The following is a 15,856-nucleotide window of genomic DNA, read 5'->3' as shown; positions in this document are numbered from 1 at the left end:
CACTGACATACGTGAACAAACCTGACTCCCTCTGACAGAGGTAAAAAAGCAATGGATGTACTATACTCACCCACCACAACAAATCAGGGTCCCAGAGAAGGAGATATCATGCAAAATAAAGGCAATGCCTTTTACAACCAAAATTATGGGTTATGGTTATGGAGTTTGAGTGGCATGACTGATGGGGCAGGTGGAGAGGTTTTAAAGAGCTCCACATGTAATTACTGTATCCCTCAGCACTTCTCAAAATACTGACTTTCAAAACACAAAATAACAATTTTTCAATTCATTATCGAATTAAATTAGTTAAGACATGTTTCCCACTGTACACTTAACAGAAACCGTATTCCAGTCAACATGTCTACAATACCTGAACAAAGAATGCCTGCAATAATCAACTTCAATTTTTACTTCCTCTCTTCCATGTTTTCTATTATCCTTTTGCCTAATGCACAAGTTGAACATACAACATGTCTTTGTTTCTTAAAAAAATAAACAAAAAACTAACAGGCAAAAATTGTAACATAATAGAGGCTTGCATCTCCAGCTGCTGATAAGCAGGGTCAAGATTCTAATGTGAGACACATTAAAGAGGATGAAAGCGCAAAGAGCATTTCTAAGAGCATAATCTAAGTTAGATTCCCTACAAGGAAAAATATCTCCAGAAGGCTGAATGTCTTTCTTGCTTGTTCTCTTCTTTTTCCTTTTTTTTTATTTGCTTTGCTTTCTTTGATGTTACAGCTGTGGTTTGTTCTTTGTGCCTGTTTGTGTGAATGATGAAAGTCAGTAAACTATCTCCAAAGTCTCTCCGTAGTGTCCACATTACAAACTACAGTGCACTGAACTTAAGAAAATAAAATACTGAGTTTATTTTTGTGTATGAAAAATGGCAACAGGTTTTTGGTCCTATTGCAATGGTAATTCTACACAGGAATGTAATTTTAAAATGTAATTTTATTTTTTCAAACTCAAAAGCTTGCTTCAACTTAGTTTTACATTTTGAAGTGTTCAAATAAAATCTGCTTCCATTAATCTGTTACATAATCACATGGCAATTTTTAATCTCCTTTGGCCATATGTACACTAATAAATGCCAACCACAGATGATTCTTATCTTTGAATCTACCTGTGATACCATGTTCATATATTCATGAAGCTAAGCTCTAAAAATTGGTGATAGAATTGCCTCAACCATACCTGGGCATTAGATGTTCAGCAGTGGTCAAAACCATGCCAGGAAACGTGCAACTAATTAAAAGGTATGCAATCCTCAACTACACCTGGGATACTGAAAACGAGAGAGAATGGGCTTTTAAAAAGATCAGATGCACTTCAGCCCGGAGTCTTCAGCAAAGTGGCCTCAGCAATACAACTATCAAGCTACTAAGATCTCCCAGTCCCTCTGGAGAACATTATAAAGCACCAAGCATCCTACCGTCACCTCTACTAACTGAAAGACACTATAGCATGGCATATTGCCACTATAAATGACTGCCTTAGCCTTATATAACACTTTGTGTATGTAGCCTCTGGCAACACAGAAGAACAACATTTTTCTATCACCCAAAAACTGAGAATAAAAATTTGACACAAGATTTTGTCCTGGCACTGTTATGTCTAAGAATGTTTCTAGTCTGTGGTTGGTTATTTTATTGAGTTTGCCATGTCCTTGATTAAACTCAGACCAAAAAGTGATGGTTTTGAAACTAAGTGCTGGCTGAGTTTACTATAGAGAAACTTTGAAACAGAGGCCAAGGATTTTGCTCTCTGCTTTCTATATTCAACCTTGGGAAGAACCACCACCTTTCTACTGGTTATTCTGGTAGTACTTCTTGCACAGATGTATACCATATATGTATATTTCAGTAATTGTCCTATTTAGAGAAGTTCAAAGTTCAAAATGTCATCAAGATTTTTCCATTTTTTTCCCCAAAAATGCAATTTTGGAGAAAACAAATGTTTATTTAAGACATCTCACTGAAGGTTTAAGATTTTTCCTCAGAAAAGCAAACATGTAGAAATACTTGGCTCAATAAAGTTGAGACTTTTTGGCAATAAAAACTCTGTGTATTCCAGAAAAAAAATAAAATAAAAAATCTCAACAATAATATGATTTGATTTTCATATACATTTTCAGACAGAAAAAACACTAGTTGCTTTCTGCTTCGGACTGGTTCTTGCACTGACATACTGAAGGTGAGCTGAGCAAAAGCCCAAGAGCTGGAAACTTGCCCTAGAGCTAGGAGAGAAATCTAAGTCCATGACTCCAGGATAGGCCAGGATTTTAACCCCAACAGCTATCTCATGTCAGGAAGAAAGCCTGTCTAGGCCAGCATCATGTCTGCAACACTAATCTGCTGCAGACTTTCAGCCACAAGTTCAGGAATCCTGGGGTCAGGCAGGGACCACCCTCCCAGCCCCCAACCCCATCTGTCAGAAAGCATTAACTTAATGCCATAGAACAGTTAGGGCTGAAAGAGATACCTCAAATGCTCAACAGGCTGCAGTCAAGCACGGGCTAGCTGCCTAACCTTTACTGAGATCAGCCCTATCATCTGTAGCCAAAGGTCTGTTTGTTTTTCTTGCTGAACAATTCAGATCTTAAATTCAGTCATTAGTAACAAAATCCTTTAAATTCACTTGATCTGAATTTAAATACTTCTGTTTACATAAAAAGCTGTATATTTTGGTGAATGACTTGCAGGAGCCCTAGCAAAGCCACGTCTATTGTTTCACTGGCAGTTCTCTACATTCAGGCATTATTGCATATCTTGAATTGTTCTCCAAATGTAAAAATATTCATTCAAATTATTTTCACAGCTTTTATCTGGAGAAAATGTTACTAGTGTTGCTACTGATACGTATGGCTTCTTACGCTTTAACGCAAAAGAGATACAAAAGAGAAAAAAGCACAGGCAACAGCAACTATCCCCACCCCCACCTTAATAATGTGATTAGGTAAGGTTTCCTTGGAGGATGGAAATTTTCCAGACCAAAAATAGAGGTTCCATACAAGTTAAGGCATTTAAATTTGCATGATTTGTCCTTAATATACCTGTGTTGTTTGGTTTTTTTTCCCCCCAAAGCAAGATTCAAATACAAGATATAATCCAAAACTGAAATAACAGTGCTGACTTGTTTGTTTACTTATTTAAGTTATATTGTTGGCATTTTGTTTTAACTGGTTTAAAACACATAAAAATTCTCACATCAATGTGGAGAAACAAGTCCTTACCACAAGAGTGGAAAATCTTATTCAAAGCACAGATATTTCCTGATCTTGGTGTAAAGAAGAAAGGATTTGTTTACTCAGTGACTGTGTTGTTCAGCAAAGGCTCATATTTAAATTTTATTAGTATACCACATTAAGAGCTAATTACCATACTGCAGATTTAAGCTGGGGAATGCTCACTGGAAGAGAATAAGGCCTTCATGATAGTTACTGTTCCTGTTAGTTGGAGAGGGGGCTGTACCTTAGAATTCACACAAATCCTGCCATTCTCATGTATTACCATGATTAAAGAAATGCTAATGATTGCACTGTACAGCCGGAATTTCTATAGGTTAGTATAAGGAACAACTTAAATATTCTAATTAGGAGAAAGGAATCAAACAACACAATAAACATGAAAAACAAAACATTTTAAAATGAGAATTAGGGATGGATTTAGAGCTCCTTGTTCTCTCTGCCATTAAGTTTATTCCTAAATTCTCATTCCTAATTAATTGCCTGGAACTTTGCCACTCACAAAAAGTTCAGATCTGAAAGGCATGCAGTAATTTAGACTAAATCCAAAAGAAATATGCCTCAAAAGAAATATACATTAAAAAACTGTTTCTGCCTGAGGAATGTCTGAAGATATAAGATAACACATTTAGCAACAGTTAAAAATTATAACCCTGAGGAGCAATCTGATAAAAAGCTTGGGTCAAGAAAAGACGTGTTTCATTCAGTTACACTTCCTGGCAATACATTCATTACACTCCTAAGCAACATGAACATGGGCAGAGCGTTGCAGTATTCAGTATGATCAGAGTCTTTCAGCAAAGCTAACATACACCAAACAGAATGAATCAGCAATTAATCAGTAACATCATCATTTTCTTGGGAAAACAGTATAATAATAAAGTAATATGTAACCAAATACTTTTCAGATCTAAAGCCAAGGTGAACAGTCTATAAAGTCTTTGTATTTATCCCAGATGAACATGTAATTAGAATAGCATAAGTAATGCTGGTATTCCCTTTTTTCATGAAATCTCTATTAATGCACAGTGATGTCTAGCTGTTTCTTTGAGATTAGCAATGGAAAAAAAAATAATTCTATTGTACTGCAGAATTTTCCCTTTGATCATAATTTAATAACATCATACTTTTCCTTTTTGGGAAGCAACAAGAAGCTCTACTGAATAAAGAATGCATGAGAATTTCCAACATGTCTGCTTTGTGTTTTACAAATGCACAGGCATAGGTTAATACATTTCTGTGAACAAAGTTCTGGTTTCTGTGAAGAAGAAGTGAAGGAAAGAAACACACATGGGAAAGACTTTAAGCACGTGGATACAGAATGAGAACAGCAGTTGCCAGCCTGCACTCTTTGGAACCTCAAGTCTACTGAAATGAAAGTAGTGGATAAAACATGCATGTCTCATGACACTGATCTGGCACAGCTTCCCAAGTCAGCACAACAGGAACTACTGTTCATACTGTCTAAATTTTTTATTTACAGGTTTTACATACAGACAGACAGACATGAGATGATTTGTAAAATATATGTTGTTGAGTACTGTGTGAGGTTACATTATGACTCCATTAATATCATGATTTCCACATTTTCTCACCCTGATCCAAGTCCTGATACTCTTGCTCCAACACTCATCAACAGAACTCATAAAGTCATGAAACAAGTACCATTTTCAGACAACGTGGTCTTTGGAAGTTACGTAAGAATATTATATTAAAAATATATGCTCATAATTCTCTAGAAATCACAACTGCAACTGGCAGTTTACAAAACAGAAAGACACAGTTTCAGTCCAAACAACTTCAGATATAGCAAAGGCAAAGTCACTGAAATGGGGGGGAAAAAAAAGATGAAGGAGCACTCATTTTCCAACTCACTCAAAACTTATTATTTTCTCAGGTTAGGGTTGTGTGTTTGTTTGCTAAATTATAATTAGGCCAAGATATAAGTTATTTGTATACCACCTAAAACTTCACTTAAACCATGGTGCAAACAGAAACCGTTGATTTATCTACCTGCAGTTCAGTTGTCATCTTTGTCAACTGACATGCTATGTGGGGATATGGTGGACTGATACTGTCTGACCAACTTATTTTCCCACTGTTATTACTGTTCTTTTTTTCTACTTTGTCCCCAGGAGACAATGAATCTATGCTCTGGTCATAACTGTAACTGATGTGTGCAGATGCAGAAGCAGGAATGGAGGGGATATTCCAGCATTATTCTCTGAAAACTTCACCAGCAACTAAATCTAGGTTTGGAGAGGGAGAGCTGGGAACTGAAGAGAGAACACTTCTTATGGTTAGAATGAAATTTCTTCTCCATGTAAATTACACTGGATCAGTTGAGTGTGGCCCTACTGGAAACCTGGTTAGGATACTGTTACTACATGACTTGTCTGGATTAGAAAGTTAATCATAAGAGGCAATACCAAGAAGTTAATAGGACAGAAGTAGATGTGCTTTGTGATCTACCCAGGTGCCCACTTCATACTGTGTAAGCTCCACCAAGTCGGATTTTGATACCTGTGAACCCGCTGCTCTGCCATTTGCACAGAAGATGGTTTACATTCATCAGAGGTTCATGTTTTCTTGGGAATATTTCATTACCTGCTACAGTAAGAAGCATGTATAGGATGACTGCAGACAATTGCTAGGTAAGATTTTTTATCTTCTCAGTATGCTACCTAACCAAGCTACTTTAAATCAGTAACAGTTCTCTACTAAACACCTCAGAAACAGAGGTGCACCTCAGAGAGATTTCACAAAATCTTTCCTATTCCCCATTCTCACCTTTAGTCATAGTTAAAGTTCCTTTCATCTAACGATTATATGCACCTAGAACTTACATAACTTCTAACTTTCACTTAACAAAGTACGTATTTTCCAACTACATGCTAGTGAATACATTGCTATGATGGATGGATGGATGCAGTTTTAATTAAAGGAAAAAAAAAAAAAAAAAGAAATAAAAAAAGAAGAAGAAGAAAATGAAACTATATTAAATTAACTAGATATTCAAGTTTGTTGATGCCAGAAATGAAATAGATTATTTTTGCATACCAAATATGGAATAGCTAATGCAGCAATAGCTGCATAGCTTAAGTTTTCCTATTGTAAAGATATAGAAGGAAATGAAAGAAGACTACCACAAAACAAGAATACATTCCACTAAGAAATACTAAGTTTGGCCTGACAGTAAAATCTGTGGTAATATGTAGTTTCATCTTTGATCACATATTAATGTATGAAATGATTTTACATATGAAATAATTCAGCAGAATATGAGAGAAGACAGCAGTTCTTTTATTTCCTGAGAGAGCGGCTTGGGAAAATTGCATTTTCTAGTCAGTTTAGTGATATATGAGTCTGTAACACTACAAACCTAACTTAGGATTGAAGAGAGCCCTCCAAACCAAAGGGCAGAGAGCCTGCAAGCTCTGCAGCATAAGAGTTCATTTCACCATCAGTCTAATTTGTCAAGGCTGAAACTGCTTTGCAGGGGGACATATAGGACAACATAGAACATTTGTTTGTTTCAGGCTGCATGATGCAATTTGCTTGAATTATCTATCGCATTTAGCAAAACGTAAAAGTTCAAGCCAGAGAACAACAAGCAGTTACTGTCTGGTATCACTCAAGTTAAAAATCAGTACTCTCATTTAGGTACCAAAGGCTACAAGCTGCCCTTCTGGCTTTCAATCAATCAGTCTCCTAAACTGGAGTCCCTTTGTATTTTCACACTGGGGTCTGTGGTATTACTAAAGCATTCCACTGTCAAAAAGCAAAGTTACCCTTGGCAACAAGTTTTTTTGGAGCTTTTACTTCCTTATCAGAGATTGCTCTGAAACTGAACATGAAGATTAACTGGCAGCTGCTGGTGCGCTCTAATACAGGCCCTTCTTTAACTGAAATGAAGGTCCCTTTTCTAAAGGGATCAGTAATGGGAAACTTTGATACTTGTATAAAAATATTCCCAACGTAACACTTCTAAACTGATGCTTAATAATGATACTTTTTTCTGGTTATGTTTGTCCTGTTTTCACTATCCATATCTTCAGCTCATTGTCAAAAAATTACATGTTGTTGTGGCTGAGAAAAACATTTTTTTTTCCTAAGGGCAAATTAAGAAAACAACAAAAAAAAAGGGGGGGGGGGGTTTGCTCTCATTGCAACCCTGACATTTTGGTTGGACACATCTCTAATTCAGCCACCTGAGAGCTACGTATGTAACACAGGCTGGTTCTCTCTTCTCAGTCAATGGAGAGAGACTGAGTCATACGAGGCATGTCTGAGCTCATCTATTTTAGACATTTACTCTAGGATGACTTAAGCAGCTATTTTTGCCACTGACTACTAAGCTAGCTCAGACCAGTAGATTGGTCAAGTTAGATGAGAGGCAGCCCATCTTTATCACTGGAAAACTTGTCTTTAATAAGTTGGCTGAGTTTAATTTAATATACATGAGGCATACTGAAAAGATACCCCCAAATCCCCAACATGGAATCCAATAGTTTAAGGGCTTACAAAATGCAACCTACTGTCCTCACTGCCAGCTCTGAATACCCTACAAAACTGGGCTTTCCACTAAAAATTCTCCTACAGAATCTGAAGTATTTTGTGCTCCTGAGCCTTTTGCCAGTGTTCCTCCACTCTTAACACTGATTTCAAAAAAATTAGGAAGTTCAGAACTGCAGGGAAATAAGCAGTTCTAAGGGAAAAGGTATGTAGACACACCTAAATGACCCAAGTACTCTATAGCATTTGATACTTTACATAAAGTGTTTTTCCTGCTTTTAATAGTGAAATGCAATGTCAGGCATGTTTTTGTCTATAAGATTATCACTAGTCAAGCCTTGGGAACTACTTTCCCTGAGGAAAATGTAGTCTGTTTCAAAGAAGAAAGTAAAGTGCTGAAACTAGCATGGGCACGCTGTACATTGCAGCTAAAAACTTGACACAAATTGATTACAGCTCATCTGGCAGGTAGATTATAGGCACTGTTCCCTCACCAGTGGGTAATAGGCATTTTCAGAAGTTCACACATCCCATTACACAATATGGCAGGGAAGGACTACAGGTATAGAGAACTTGCAGAAAATGTAGGGACAGTAGAGGATCTACCATATTTTAAGCTTATTTAAATTGCATCAGGAAAAACAGCAGTGCACACGGGACACCTGAGATAACAAAAAGCAACATGATTAAATGAAGCAAATGGAAGACATAGAGTATTGGCATCTAAAGTAAAGATGAGCAACAAAAGAGCTGTATCTTTAAAATTATGAGCAGAAAGAGCACTGAAAGCAGGTTTCAAAAATATAGCAAGAGCTGCATTTGCTAAAATACTGAGAAGTATTTCTTATGAATGTAAAACAGATTTCCACTTTCATGACATTGGTAAACATCTACGTGTTGCCAGCTCACGGTAAGCAAAACAAATTCAGCAAGTAGGCAGAAAAAAAAGAATCACAGACGTGTCGATGCATACATAGGTATGTACATCTAAAATCAAGAAAAACAGACATTAAAGAACGGACAAAAATTAAAGCATTTCAGAAGTGAGTGTGCTGCTGCTAACTAACTTACTGGAAGGAAAATGCTAAGGAGACTCAGAATGGACGATTTCTGTGCATGCAGGGTTAAGTGTCCCTCCCTCCCTAGGTCTCTGCTGCCAGCCCTGCACAGCATTGTTTGTCTGTCTGCCTGTAGGGCTCACCACACCTGCAGGACCTGCCCTCCATGCAGGGAAATAGACACCTTTTCATGGGGAGGCCAGCACATGAGCATACCTATCTGTGTGTCTGTCTTTCTGCCTGCTTCACCCGTGGATTCCTCCCTCATTCTGAGAAGTCCTTCTTGGAGCCAGGGGCCTTCTCCAGGTGCAGTCACTGAATCCAGAAAGCTTTAGCAATATGATTAAGAGGCACACTCAGGACCAAGCAAAACAACATTTACAGAGCACAGCAAAGATCAGGATAGCAAGGGCTATCCTGAAGCCCTTGTCCAAAAACTGTGGACTAATAAACAGAATGCTTTTTTTCTAAGAAATCTGCTTCTGGGAAAGCTCACAGCTAACTTCCATTTGTAAGGAAAATGAAATCCCTGTAGGGTAGGAAGCCTGACATGCATACCACAGCCTGGAGCTCAAAGCAGCAGAACAGGCAAATGCACAATTAGCTGCAGGGGGATTCTGCAGCAGGCAGCAATGCATACTGCTACATGAAGGGCTGCCAGAGTCTGCACCCTGCGATAGCTTCTTGCAGGATGGCACCAGAGCTAATGTGAAGGAAGGTGGCTGTCAGCTACTACATCCAAGCTGCCCCTTTCATCTCTTCTGCATGTCATTGTTTTCAGTATAGATCTGTTACCCTGATAACTGGTTCTGCTAACATAAACACATAAGAAGAGTTAAAACTTTTGGAAGAACTTTCCAAGTAGCTACCTCTCCACCAGGCACGCTGCTTGAAGATGAGGAAGTAATGTACTCCATCAGCCTCATAAAAACAGCTTGGTAGCTGGTAACAGTTGCAATCTGAACAACCTTTATCACTATAATGCCCAGCTATTGAGAAATCATCTTAATTTGCTTTATTTCTTAGGAGGCATAAAGTCCTTATAACCAGTTTTGTGAGTTGTTTCTCCAGGAGATCCTGAAGGCACCAGGAAAGATTTCATAGCAAAAGGCACTGCAGAGACACATAGGAAGATGCATTCTCTTCACATAATCACAGAATTATCAAGGTTGAAAAAGACCTAGAAGATCATCTAGTCCAACCATTACCAATACTTCCCAGCTAAATCATATTCATCAATGCAACATTCAAACGTTTCCTGAACACTCCCATGGTCGGTGACTCCACCACCTCCCTGGGCAGTGCATTCCAATGCCTCACTACTCTTTCCGAGAAGTAATACTTCCTAATGTTCAGCCTGAATCTCCCCTGGCACAGCTTAAAACCATTCCCTCTAGTTCTAACAGTGATTACACGAGAGAAGAGGCTAACCCCCAGCTCACTACAACCTCCCTTGAGGAAGTTATAGAGAGCAATAAGGTCTCCCCTGAGCCTCCTCTTCTCCAGGCTGAAGGCCCTACGGAAGAAGCTGCAGAGCTATGAAACAAAGGAAGATTTAAAAGAGCCATCCTAAACCTGGCTGAGTGCCCCATCATCACACAGAGGCTGTTATCCATTGGAAAGTGCAGCAGAAGAAGTTACTCAGCCATGTCCTCATTCCACCTTTGAGATGAATGTAAGATTACGATCTTATCTCCTGAAGAATTTACATGTCATGTAGTGCTCGATCAAGAACAGTCAATGAAAGTATGCTGTTTCACATTACCTGAGGTTCTTGGAAAGTAGCATGAATATTATGTAAGGAGAAAGAAAACACATAAGAACTTGCATCATTTATTTTCTATTGATTTTGAGATATTGTGCTAGTTCTTTATTTATCTTCTGCTAAGGGGAAAGCCTCATCCTTCAAAACCCACTCCAACAAGTCCCTTGATGCAATCATAGCTCACTCCTGTGAGAACTCAAGTAGAGGACTGTGCCAAAACTCTCTGGGGAGCAAAGGCAGCACCTTGGGAAATCTGCAAAACAGCTTCTCACTGCTCAGAGAGTCACTCCGCTCAGTATTGCTTTTTATTTTTCCTTTTTTCTTCTACGCTGTCCTCCCTTCCCCCACAAAGAAGATAAACACCAAAAACATGGAAAAGGAGAAGAACAGAAGAGGAAAACGATGACATCCACGTTATCCAGAATCAGAAGTTTTTCACGGGTTATGCCTGGAGTGCTTTCACTGCTCTGCTGGTGCACATCTTACTGTTCATTTTCATGATCTCCACAATTGTTTAATGACAGCAACCATCTCAAAGTGAGAAAGAACAACTTGAAGATTCACTTCAAAAGTGTGCTCCTAATCCAAAACACTGTAGATACATCCTAAGACCAAGCATCATCACTTCAACCAGCTGGTACACTATTAGCTTGTAGACATTTTTAAATGCCTTGAAGATGTTCTGCCTAACAGCAGAAGGGAGGTTAAAAATACTTTTAAATTCAGAATCTGGCACTCATTAACTAGAGACAACTGCCCTCTTGGCTTGAAATCTTAGCCTCTACCCTGGCTGCTAAGTCTTTTTCCTAAGACATTTGCCATTACTAAAATCTTGTGCTTTCCTGAGGAAACTGACATTTCAAAAAATACATTATTATGAAATAAGCAAAGACATTTGAAAGACAAAAGGAATGGCAGAGAAGAGAGAAGCCCAATTGTGGCTGTTAAACCTATTTGAGACTTCCGTAGATTTATTCATAAGAATAACTCAAGAATCAGCATCTACATAATCTACATCTACAACCATTTATGTTAATTAATTTATTCAAACTATAACAAGTTTGTTTGGTTTTTTGGCAATATTTGACTTTTACACAATGAAAGATAATGAACACCGTGCTCAGATGATATAACATGGCCCTTTATTTTAACAAAATTCTGCTTTTTATTTATTTTTTAATCTAAAATTACTCTCCTTCTCTCCTTTAAAAGATATTCATGACATTCTTACATATAGCAAAAACTTGATGGAACAAGCTTTTAGACAAACATGTTTTTGCCAAACACAATTATGAACAGTGGTAAAACTTTCAGCAGTATTTTCCTAAGGGAGAGAGGACATGAAAAGGAGAAAGAAAGAATCTCTGTCATTCTACGTGCTGATTTTTAGGGTGCATCAGAACCAGGTCCTGGGAGAACACACATACATTTTCCCTGTGTTTGTTAAGACATTCAAGAAGTCTTGTTTTTAGTCCACAAGTGGTGAAACAAATTTCCAAAGTGCAATCAATTATTGAATCTGAAGAGCCATCATTCTCACCTGAACTCCTCTAAACACAAAAACATAAATATTTAACCTGGATTCACACAATCAGAATCCCTCACCTTTGTGACATGGTGCTTCTCGTGCTGTACAGGGATCTTAAACATTTGACACCAATATGTTGTATCCTTGTCTGGTACAGGCACCTGTCTTAATGAAAAGGGCAAGAAAACAATATTATAAAAGTTATACTGTCCTGCTGTGTGAGCTCAGATGTTGGGCTGCCACCTCAGCCCACACAAACCCAAAACACAGAGTAACTTACGTCTTTGTTGGTCAGGTCAAAGTATGACAAAGAGGCAGGTGAGACTTCTGCTTTCTCAGGGTTCAGTAAACGTAAACTCTTTGTACCACGGGTAGAACCATGGTAATTTTGACCTGCCTCTCCCAAGTCTTTGTGGTGGTAGGCCCATATTACCCGCACTGTACTCTCCTGGAAAACAAACAAACAAAAACACATAAGGAATGGGAACAATATGTTCTTGGATAGTTCATGCAATTCCTAAGATAGATATGATGTAAAAGCTGCTGTGTTTGAACAACAGTAATGAGAAGAAAACAGCTACTGACACAATTGCAAAGAACTTAGAAAATAATGAATTAAATTCACGATTTAATAAATCATTCTCTTGAATTTGAGAGGTATGTGGGTTTTGTCTTTGTACTTTTGGGGATGAGAAAGCATGTTAGCAAGCTCTCATGGGCTGATGCATCATCTTGGAGATGGACTTGGTGACCGTTATGGGTCTCTTCCAACTCAGGATATTCTGTGATACAAATTCTTATCAAAAAATAATCAAGCTTATATTCATAGTTCATCGTGGATCTACGAAACTTGAATTCCTCTTGTAGCTTCCTTCAGTAATGTGGCACATTTGAGTCATATCTAAAAACAGCAGAACAGACTCATAAGGAGGCAACCAACTAAACACACAGTATTTTTTGTAGAGATGGAACTCCTCTGACTCGTAGTCAGAAGCTGCCCTGCCAAAACAGCTTCCAGGCTTGCCTGTGTAAAGTTCTGAGCACCTTCTGTGAACTGCTGGCCCTATACACTAGGAAAAATAGACATTCAGCTATAGAACAGATTTACATCTTAAAAATATTTGCAGCTACAATGCAGATTAATTCTCTGTAAACCATTCTCAGATTGCAATAATCACCCAGTGAGACAAAATAATAAACACTGAAGGGTCTCAGAATGTTAAGTTACACTGAGACAATTTGGAGCAGATGCAAAAACCACAGAACCATTGACATATGGAAATCTGGCAGTTTATACAGCTGTGCAATTGCTTTATCTTTTAGCTCATGATGTTGTTATTGCATATATTGTGAAAACACACATAATGACAATCATGTTGAACTACTACTGCAATGCTTCCAAAATGAATAGTAGTAAACAAGCCAAAGCATGAGAAGTCTTTCAGATCTCTACAGCCTCTCACTTCTGATATGAAAATAATTAACTTCTTATAATTTAAAATTATGTTTATAAAGCACAGCAGTCACTACGACAACAGAAGAATTTCCTATGAAAAATATTTACCAGGCATGGAAAGAGCTGTATCACAAAGCTGTATCACAAGATTATCCGACCTCCTCATTTTTAATATGGAAATGAACCAAAAAATACCTTCGAACTATACATGTTCAAAACTCTTCTAAAAGTCCAGCTTTAACATCAAATACAAATCAGTCTAAGACCTAAAAAGTATTTCACAAGCTGACATCTCCCAAATGATTACAAACACGGGATACGGGAGTTGAAGGCACAGGGGTACCTGTTCCACTCTTGGGTTCACACGGCATATGACTTTTTAGAGAACATTATGCACTGACGTGGAAGAACAAAGAAAGTTGAAAATAAAATATAAGAACTCAATAAAACTAACACAAAAGTATTTTATCTGGCTGATTTGATAGAATAGACGCTTTGGAAAGTGCATTGAGAGCTGAATAAACAAGTTCCCTAAGTGAACTTATCCAGTGAGATTTTAGTAGTTAGCATCATAACCAGGTATACACTTGTTCTGTGTTAATTATTTCATCTCTTTACATACAGGCAGAGCATCTCACCGTTATGCTCTTATCATTTGGATCACAAGTGTGAAGTTCTCTTCTAAAAGCCAGTATGGTGTGAGTACTGTTTTCCATGGCATATTCCAGGTGGTAATCCTGTTGTGGGTCTTTTTTCAGTACTCTGTTTTCATCTGTGTGATAGTCCTGTTGAAAATAAAGGGTACACCATTATTAAAATCTAATACTTAAGCAGTAACTTTTTTCCTCACATAATGAATACTCTTAAATATTGTCTTTATGTAAAACACTGAGGGATCATAGTTTGCGTGACACTAAACATTGTATTTTATTAAAAATCTTAAGGAAGTCTCCTTGACAACCTTTAAGAAAAGGTTTGAACAACTTTAACCATACACTAACTGTACATAACTACAGAAATAAAGGTTGTACTCAGTCCTAACTTATCGAAACTGAGACGCTGTGAACTTTGGGGAAATTACCAAGAGAAATAAATTCACTTAATACCTTCATCCACCTCTGATGTAGTTGGCCAACATAATCAGACTAATCAATAAAATTGACCTTCTCTCTTCTCCCAACTTTTTGTTTGTTTTTCTATCCCCACAAACAGCAAATCTCCCAAAGTAAAATCAATCAGAACCAGGTGTCCTACAGCTTAACCAGGAGGAACAGCACTCGGTGCACACAGAATGTGCCAGGAGGGTTTAGGGGTTGGACGTACTGGTGGTTTGGGGTTAGGTGGCTGCTCTTGGAGGAAAGAGATGGTCCCCGGCTCAGCAGAAAAACAGAGCAATGGAGGAGCGGTGCAGCAGTGCCAGATCATTAACCTACTCACCCCAAATTCCTGCCACACCACAGAGCTGTGCCAAGTCCCACTGTCATCCTCTTCTCTCTCCTCTGTCCTGTTCCACCCCCATATCAAGGCACAGTTTTTGCCTGTTTCTGCACTGCTTGAGATAAGAGGAGGTTTGAGCATGCTGCTCTGCTCAGCCAAGTCTAGTGCAGAGCCTCTAACCTCAGTTAAATACCTTTCTTTTCCAGAACATACCACCTTCCTCCCTGATAGCAGGTAGTTACTGGTGGGCACTGTGAACTGTGTTGCATGCTTAGCAAAATACACCAAGACCTGCTGTTTCTTGAAGGCATTTACCTCTGAAGCTATTTGAACCTCCATTTAATTTTAGAGAGGTTTCTAGCTTTCATATCCATTTGCTCAAGTGGAGGCGAGAAAGCTGAAAAATCACAAAATATTATGTTCAAATATCGTGACACTGGTAAAAGTGGCTGACATCATTTTAATTCACAAAAGAATTCACAAAAAGCTATAACTTTGAACTTAATCACGGTCAAGAAATCTTTCTGTGTACAAGAGACCACAAGCACATCTGTTACAGGTATGAGAATAACTGCATGCTTAAACACTTCATAAGATGTGTTATTTGAAATGATGAAAATCATAAAATTATCTCAGTCATGACACAATTTCAAGGAAGAAAAGGGTAAACACAGAGCATTTATATCAGCATGCAAACATTCAGGTTTAGCTCTGCCTTGCCAAAACTACTGAAACAGTTCTGATTTTCACTTCTAAAACAAATCTAAATTCTAAAGTTACCAAAAAGTGTCATGCTTTTCCTGTCAGCACTTCTTGCAACTAGAAGTGAATGAATACTTATGTGAAGGAA

The 15,856-nt window shown here is 38.0% G+C and overlaps 1 protein-coding gene across 2 annotated transcripts in view; it reads right to left on the bottom strand.

Annotated features, from left to right (window-relative positions):
• The window catches only part of MOXD1 (monooxygenase DBH like 1), a 47,648-nt gene that overhangs the window by 21,124 nt on the left and 10,668 nt on the right, over positions 1–15,856 (bottom strand). The window contains exons 1-4 of one of the 2 annotated variants that reach the window (XM_032443744.1): positions 15,322–15,360; positions 14,208–14,354; positions 12,394–12,561; positions 12,191–12,274 (exon numbers count right to left, since the gene is read on the bottom strand). In XM_032443744.1, coding sequence (XP_032299635.1) covers positions 12,191–12,274; positions 12,394–12,561; positions 14,208–14,354; positions 15,322–15,345 — 423 coding nt within the window. In that variant the 5' untranslated portion in view covers positions 15,346–15,360. Of the gene's footprint in view, positions 1–12,190; positions 12,275–12,393; positions 12,562–14,207; positions 14,355–15,321; positions 15,361–15,856 lie in introns of those variants that run through there. The other variant, XM_015858586.2, reaches the window with a different exon arrangement.

Source organism: Coturnix japonica, chromosome 3 (assembly GCF_001577835.2).
Source record: "Coturnix japonica isolate 7356 chromosome 3, Coturnix japonica 2.1, whole genome shotgun sequence".
In the NCBI taxonomy this organism is placed as follows: Eukaryota; Metazoa; Chordata; class Aves; order Galliformes; family Phasianidae; genus Coturnix; species Coturnix japonica.
The sequence above is the reverse complement of the archived record's forward strand: the minus strand, read 5'-3'. Positions and strand labels throughout refer to the sequence as shown.